This window comes from Apis dorsata, unplaced genomic scaffold (genome assembly GCF_000469605.1).
Source record: "Apis dorsata unplaced genomic scaffold, Apis dorsata 1.3 scaffold_429, whole genome shotgun sequence".
In the NCBI taxonomy this organism is placed as follows: Eukaryota; Metazoa; Arthropoda; class Insecta; order Hymenoptera; family Apidae; genus Apis; species Apis dorsata.
This window is the reverse complement of record NW_006263682.1, coordinates 776489-785273: the sequence shown is the minus strand read 5'-3', so window position 1 is coordinate 785273 and position 8785 is coordinate 776489. Positions and strand designations below refer to the sequence as shown.

Below are 8785 nucleotides of genomic sequence, written 5' to 3'. Positions count from 1 at the left end.
TATATATATATATATATATACGCGAGGGATTGAATTTCCGTTTTCCAGCGGAAGTAGGAGTAAAAAGAATGAAACGGGATATAACGAGGTGAGCGTGTTGTATTCCGCAAATGTATTCCTAATGCCCTCTTAACGTAACGACAGACAACTTGTAACAATTCTCAAGATACAAGGTTAACAAGCAGCGTGCACGCTAATTTGAAATTTTTGAATAATTGCTCATCAAATTGTAAGTTGATTTCTCAACTTTTTAACGCAACTATCCAGGTTTATGGATAGAGGTATAATGCAACTTTGCTTTCAATCTTTGTTTCTCTCTTGTGCTTTTTTACTTACGAAGGAGCGACTTGGGATAAAAGGGATGGTTTCTTTCTTAACGTGTGAAAAAATATATCAACCAAACATAGTCCTTGCGCAAAATTTCGATATTAATATGAAAATTTAATATTTCATTCGGAATTTAATAATTTATTTATTTGCGATTCTTGTTTTTATTATCGCGATTTATTTACTTACTATAAAACCCATATGAAATTCAACCCCCTTTGATCGTTGATCGTAACGCGATGTAAATACGTGGCACGATCGTTTTTGTTTTTTCGAGGCGTCGAATCGATCGATCGTTGCAAAAAGGCAAACACGCGAAGAATGTAGCGGAAGTTGGCCGTTGAGTATCGTATAATCGGTCGCGCATCGTGTCGAGCAATAATTGTCCTGTAATAAGCGAGACAGCTTCGACAGGTGGGTGGTACAATCATAGAGAGGAGGAACGTTAACGATCTACATTGGCAGGGTTACATGAAACCGCCATTATCGCATGCTGCGCGGATCGTGTTCGTTTTAAGCGGAAACTGAGCTTTGCTTGGGAAAATCGTGAACCAGAGTTTCCTGTGTGGTATTCAATGAACGAGGATCGATAAAATTCTCCGCCCAGAAATCTGTTCCGCGAGAATCAGAGATTCGTCTTCTAGAAATAAAAATCGTAAAAATTAACGATGGAAATAGATCGAAATTCTTCGAAACTTTTCGATTCGAAAATCGATATCTTCTTTTTTTTTTTTATCGAAAGTGTTCAAATCTTTCTCATCATCAAAATCAGATCGTAGGATAATCTAGATAATCCTACGATTATGAAAAATCATACCAATGTCGAGAAGAGATAGATTAGATTAGATCTTTACCATCGATCGAGTTAAGAGAGGTTTGAGTTGAAGAAGGAAAGAGATAACAAAGAGATAACGCGATAGCAATCTGAGCGAATGGAAGTCACGAGCGTGTTAATTAAACGCGGGGATTAAATTCCACGGCCTCGCGATCGCGGTCGGGTGAAATTGTAAGGACGGGGAGAGGACGCGAGATGAACCCGTTAAAAATGGCCAGGTGGTTATGGATAGGGAGTAGCGGAGTATCAGAATAACGAAATGCTCGTTATACCCGCAACCTTCTCCCCTGTCATCTCACGCGTGCGTTTATAATTAACGTTCGACGTAACCGCGAAACTCGTTCAAACCGGGGATGCATCGAGCCTTTGCCTGGATCTGTATCACCGCCTCTCAACGTCTAAACGAGACCTCCTATCTTCGTTACACGTAAATAGAAAAATTGTCGAATAAAATATTCAATCCAAATTTATACATAGTAGAATTTTTTGTATAAATTTCTCGAGATAAGGAGAAACGTGTAGCGCGTTTCCGTTATTAGAAATTAATCCTTTCTTCGTGGAATAATATTACGTGGAAAGAAATTTTGAAGAATATCGAGGGAAACTTTTAATAATAATAATAACTAGGTCTCACAACATTACATTTAATCCCCTAATAATCCAGCTCGTGACCAGGCATACGATATGGAAATTTTGTAACTTGTTGCGAAACTTACAAACTGGGATTATTCAGAATTATCAGAAAACACACCTGTCTACAAACACCTGGTAAATTTCACGGCATCTTTCTCTCTGTTTTCTTTTCCTTTTTTTATTCGACCATCTTTCTCTCGAGTCAACGCGTTAAATTCTTCCATTGGAGCGGAGTCGTCGCTCGGATCCCAGAATCGAACGGAAGGAGGGCACAGAAGGAGGCGCAGAAACGCAAAGCGAAGAAGAAATCGTGTTGAGAACAACGCGATATCGGAGTTATCGAAGGCGAAAAGTAAATCTCCCGTGAACCGGCCACAACCCTGTGAACCCACGAATGAGAATCCTGATGCGAAGAAAAGTACGACTCGTCTCGTTACCGTGCTTAAAGAAAAAAAAAAGAAAAAAAATTGAGAAAATAAGAAAACCTCTTTCCATTATTAACGTTCCATTATCTCCTCCACGAGGATCTGTACGAATTTTAATCAAGATCGAAACTCGTGGTTAGAGGTAAAAAAAAATAGGGGAAATGAAAGAGAGTATATTTAAATTTTGTGCGCCGATCAATTTCAACGAGATACCTAAAGCTTACCTAAACTGGCGTCATACGTGTTTATGTACTCGCTGGTCATGAATTGGGAGACGAGGGCTGTTTTCCCGACTCCGGAATCACCGAGCAGTACCACCCGATATTTGGACACCTCCTCCATTTCTTCGCTCTCCGTGCTATCCGCGCCGACGCCTTGCCCGCTGCAACAGGAACCTTCGAACGGCGATCTTTCACCCGAGACATTGCTATTTCTGGAAAAACAGGAAAGAAGTATCTCCCGAAATTCTAATACATCAGCACGATTTAATTCGCGATACGTGTCAAGAAGAAGAAGAAGAAGAAGAAGAAAAACGCGCGGAGGAAATCGACTAAACGTCAAAGCAATTTCAACTGGGTGGATAACTCGGTGGATTAAAAAAAAGAAGATAAAATGAAGTGGTGTGGGGAGATCGAGTCTCTCTTCTAGATAGAATTTTCACGAGATATATATATATATATACGTACGACGATATGCAAATTTTCAACGAACCCTTCCATTATCGATCTATAATTAGATCCTTCCTTTCGAGTTAATAACGTCCACGGAATTAGTTTATCGTTTAAGTATCGGGTAGTGACTCGAAGTGGGAAGATCCTATTAGCGAGATTTATTCCCGTGGAAATGGATTACGCGATTCCTCGTCAAACGCGTACATTTGATATTTTGTTGCATACATAAATAACTTTCAGCTGCAGCAATCGATGCTTGCGCAATAATCCTATTATCCCCCCGCTGATGTGAAATCAAACTCTCTGGTTTCTGGAGGAGGAAAGGAAGGGGGTGGGAGGAAGCGATGGAGAGGAACCCGCCGTCGCCTTCCCATACGGGAACGAGAAATATACGCACGAAATACTCATTGTCTCTATGCCTCCGCTTCGTTTCAATTTCAAAAATTCAATTTCGAAAATTGCATCGTCGATCGTCGTTCGTTATTAATTAGAATGAAGGGCGCTTCCTTGAATTAGCGTCGTTTATTCTTTTCGCGGGTGAACTAGCAAGCAGCGATCCCGAGAGTGATGCAACGATGCGGTTCGATACGAGGGATTTCGGGAAAGGTGACAAAAGTTTTTGGCAACGCGAGTTACGTTACGTTATAACCGATGGCGCATAGTTGGCGTGATTCGATCGAACGCACGGATCAGAGAAAAATACGGATTATAAATAACGCGCGACGTTCGAGGAATCTTGCGCGCAACGAGGATCGTTGTGCGTTTCCCGGATTTTTCTGCCGCGGGGGAATTGCGTACGCTGCTACTTGGTCGAAAACCAGGTCATCCGAAACGGCGACCACGAAAATAAGAGTCGTGGAATTTCACGGGGAAATCTCGATCGAGGAGGGATCTGCTTCCCTTTTTCCCCCATTACTATCGTTCGTTGTATAGGGAGAGGAAGGACGTTCAAAAGAGTACATCTCTCGTGTAATTGTATCCCGATGGAGAGGAGAAAAAGAAGAAAGGAAGAGAGAAAAGGTTAATGGACTAAAAGCTCTCGATCTTTCGATCGTTCGAGCAAAGAAGATCGGTCGTGGAATCGATTCCAGCCGCGATTGGATTTCCAACGAGTCAACGGAACATTACACGAAACATTACGTAAATCCGGACAAGTTTTCGAAGAGGCGAATGGTCGATTGGGTATCGGTGATCGTTCAACGAGACGAAAAGAAGCGACGGATCCGGATCCGGCTCGGTGAACAAAATCGCTACGATGCCGGAACACACTCGATTCATCGCTGTGTGCGCGTTTGTTGAAAAATAAAAGTAACTCGGACGAGCAAATTGTTCGACCGATTCCCCGTGTTTTACCGCGTTAGAGATTTTGCGCATTGTTTTCCTGCTTGCTACGTTTTTACATGTACGTAGAATCAAAAATTAATCCTTTCTTTTTTGTTTTTTTGTTTGGTATTTTCTTTTTTCCTTCCAGTTCAGAAAATTGTTTCTATTTAAAAAAAATCCCCCCCAAGCGCAATCGGAGAAATACAGTGTCGGTGACAGTTGGTTACGAGCAACGACGAATACGTAAGCTGCAAATTACAATTACATTCCCGTTATGAAATTATCAAACGTTTTCCGTTTTCCAAACGGCGTTGAACTGAACCGACAAAGGACAATATCTTTTCTCTCTCTTCGCTCTCTTCTCCTTCGTTTTACTCGAACATGGCAAAATCAACTTTTCCTCCGATCGGTTGTCGGTGTCTCGCCGCAAGCTCTTATCGATCGCGTGCCTGGCCAACTAATCAAATTTACGTGCATAATGTTGGGCACAAAGTGGAAAGGAGCAGCTCGATCAAATATCTCCGCGTATACCTCTTCCGTTTCAGGTCGTGATCTTGTTGCCCGCAATCCGAATTTCGAAGCGTGATTCGATTTTTACGCGAAGGGTGGGAAGGAATTTTATTTATTCGGAGGGGAGCAAAAATTCGAATCGATCCGTGGACTCCTCCGTGATACACCGCGATAGAGGTGGAGGGGGAGGAGGGGAGGAGGGGGAGGAGGGTGAGCGAATAACACGAATGATCGGAACAGTAAAATGGAAATGTAATTTATTAGTAGCGAGGGCGAATTTAAAAGCAGCGTGAACGCATTAATTGAAAAGCGGGCGACAAATGAAACATGTTCCGCGCGAACGATTCCTAGCGTGTCAATAGAAAAGCATCCGCTTTTGTCCATGGCAATATTTAGAATTCCAATAAAGTCGGCGTCGATAATCGCTTATTTATACCATCGATAGTTAATATCCGGTATTATATATCCATCCGTATCCATCGATACCATCTTTCCTCTTCGATGAAACCGCCTTCGTCCGATCCTCGTCACATCTCTGAAAGCACGCGATACGTACTTCAAACTCGAGATAATTCGAAACATGTTGTAGCTAATAACCTTTCGAACAGTTACAATCCAAATTAAATTGATTGGAACACGATAATTTCCGGATACGAAATGATTGGTTTTTAGCTCGTGCCTCGAATTATTCCGATTGCTATTCTTTTCCGCGCGATCCTGTGTGAAAAGTCGTCTCGATCGTCCTCGAGATACGCGTTGCGTTCTCTTGCGGCCAAGAACAATGCAGAGATCGCGCATTCCTCGTCCACATGTCGTGACACGTGTGCGAGCGCTTACTTACACCAAGATGGCGCTGAAGAGGTTATATATAAACGGAGGGGGGAGGGGGGGCGAGAAAGGGAGAGGCGAGAAAACGAAAAATCCGGTGCAAATATTTGGACATCGTCTATTCGAAGAGAGCGAAGAGTGACGTATCGGATCTAATAATTCGGGTAACGATCGAGAACGAAAGCGAGAAAAAAGAAAAATTCGATCGAACATCTGTTATGGACGGATAATAACAAGTCAAGTTTCGATTCGACAGACGAAAGAGGAGAGGTTATTTCTATCTCCTCTTTCGAGGAACAATCACACTTTTCACAGTCGTGAAATTGTTGCTCTCTCTCCTCGAGGAAAATTTGTGAATTTGTATGCATTGAAACGAGAATGGGATTAAACATTCGTGTCAATTCACGAATGTTGCGTTAACGGTGAATATTTAGACGAGTTTAAAAGAATGGAGTTTAAATAGCTTGGAAAGTCAGGTTCAATTTCTTGCATCGATTATCGTTCACGTTATAAACGAATTTCTTCTTTCAATTTCTTTCTTGGCAAACGATGCAAATTTTGATGGATCGATTTTCTAGATCGATTCATTCAAATTCATGGAAATATCATCTTTGTTCTTCGTATTGGATCTTCCCTTCGACTTCATTTTATCGTCGATGATATTTCGAATTTCTTAACGGAATTGGATCTCAAACTGATAACGCATTGCCACAGAAGGAAACATAAATTCGAAGAGTTAGCTGTTTCGTAAAAGGTTGATGAGGTAGGAGAGGACTTACCACGGAAACTTTTCGCCCGATCTCCTATGGAGCCGACCTCCCTGCGTGAAACTTATTTTCCCGGGCTCGTTCCCTGTGGAATCGCTCTCGGTGCTCTAACTAATGCGGCCCACAAACTAACCCGTCACTATTTTCGGCTATTACGAAGTTTCGAGAGAATCAACCCGTCAAATTTAAAGGAAGCTCTCTATAACGCCAATATATATATATAAAATGGTGCATATCGTTACAAAAATTTAAGAGGAAGGATCGAGGAGTAGTATGATCGAAACACGATTTATAGAGAGATATTATAGTTACATTTTTCTTGCTTAGTATTGATATCAATTGAGAATAATAATTGTAAGAAACATCTTTAATTTTCCTGAAAATTGTTACAAATATAGACGTTTCGCCGCTAGAAATTCTATATTTCTGATGACGACAGGAAGTCATTTATCACGAACATTTTATTCGATCTCCGATCGAAATTTTGCAAAACGAAAGTCACCTTGAACGAGCTCGTTAAATTGCGTAGAAATAGCGCAACCTTACTCACATTTTGTTACAACAAATATAAATAAAAGTACTATTCTAGCAGCGGATCGGTTTGCCAATATGGGTGACGCCTCGCACTCGTGTGTACGATAATGAACAATTCCGTGTCAAAATTTTCGAACGATTAATCGAGATAAATTCGACGTTGGATGACAATTATCACCACGTCTAATTCACTTTCTGGGTGGACGACTGGTTTTTGGACCGTGTCCACGGATTAAAATTCGACTCGAAATCGTCTCGAATCGTTCCAACGTTCGTGAATCATCGATTGCTATATCTACTCGCGTAACCAGGAAACGGTGATGCTCGCGATCGATTCTTACTCATCGAAGCAACTCTGGAAAAGTCAGCCTTTTAAATTTAACCGGATGTTCGTCTCTCGAAACGAATTGATTCGAAAAAGACGATCGGACAAAGAAAATTCTACCAGATTTCACGAAAATTTGGCGAATATTCAAGATCCCTCGATGTAAACAACTGTTTCTCTGTTGTCAGCGTGATTCAAGCAATCCGAGAGATTTGTGAACATTTTCTGCTCGTAAAGAGCATGACTCAACCGAAATTCAATGAAAATGAAAACTCTTTTTTTTTTTTTCCAATTTTTGAATCGATGCCCAGTTGGAATTTATCTCGACAGCTCAAGCGTCTAGGAAATAGAAATTCGATTTAAAAAAAAAAATTACCATGAACCATTCGTTGTAACCGTTCCACGATTCGATTCGATCGCGTCCAACAAAAGTTTCCTTAGAAGACAAAGCGTTACCGAGATATATATCGTCTCGAAAAGGTCTCTTAATAATCTTTCGACTGCTAGGATCTACTCCGGAACTCGACAAAAGAAAATTAAATCGTCGAACGCGTTCGTTCTAAAATCAGTTGCAGGAGATTGTCCGTATGGCGTTCGAAAATCAACGGCGATGACTAACGATAAGCCAGACACGCGTCACGGAAGAACATTGACTCAGAGACAGGCTCGCATACGCGGCGAGCCATTCGCAAATTCCACGAATACTCCTCACCGCCGCCTCGTAAATGCCGTGAAACACGCCAAACGTTTTCACGCCCTCGTCCTCTCCCCTCTGCCACTCGTGCATCCTCACCGCCACGTGATCGCGGCCCTTCCCTCTCCATCCGATCGGCCGGGTTTAGAATAACCCAAAGCTCCGCGAGTTGTTCGGTCCATTCGCGAGTTCGATCTCGAGTCGTCCGTTTCTTCGAGAGGGAGAACAGTCAAGAGGACAAGAGTTTTTCTTTTATTTCGACGATGGAGATCGCCAAAGGTGCGTGGTGCTATACACGATTCGATAAAAATCCCATTCGATTCCCTCGATAAATCATCCTCTCGAAGCTTGTCCGATTTTAAATCTAAAGGGAGATCCCTTTCGCTTTCGAGAAATGTCATTCTTCTTCTTCTTCTTTTACTTTCACTTCCATGGAATTTTGTTTTCTCGAAATTTTTCTTTTAATTATTAATCACGAAGAATATTTCATACTTTGGTTTATTTTTTTATTTAGCTGTAGTCTCGCGAGAAAGCTTGGATCTTTTTTTTGTTTTTTTAAATTTTCAACAGAGATTCATGTACTTTCGAACGAAAATAAAAGGGAAAAATTCCCGTTAGATATGGAATCTGGTTCAAATTTCTCTACGAGCTTGATTTCCTAATTATTAACAAGAAACGTTGCTTGCATCCATATAGTGAACGAGAACGCGGGCAGTCTCGTGGAGCAGTCGATGAACATCACAGCGGAATCAAAATCCGTGGCGACGATGAAATCCGTGGAGAGCGTGCAAACGAAATCCGTAGTCGAGTCGTCGACGTCGATCAAATCCGTGACTTCGTCCTCGACCAGGTCGCATCAATCGATGGAGTACGAGGAGACGATCGAGTACAGCGACTAATCGATCCACCACGA

At 41.7% G+C, this 8785-nt stretch overlaps 1 protein-coding gene across 1 annotated transcript in view; it reads right to left on the bottom strand.

The window, feature by feature from the left end:
* LOC102671988 overlaps positions 1-8785 on the bottom strand; it is a 25714-nt gene that overhangs the window by 4277 nt on the left and 12652 nt on the right. The window contains exon 6 of the mRNA XM_031512428.1: positions 2445-2653. Coding sequence (XP_031368288.1) covers positions 2445-2653 — 209 coding nt within the window. The remainder of the gene's footprint in view (positions 1-2444; positions 2654-8785) is intronic.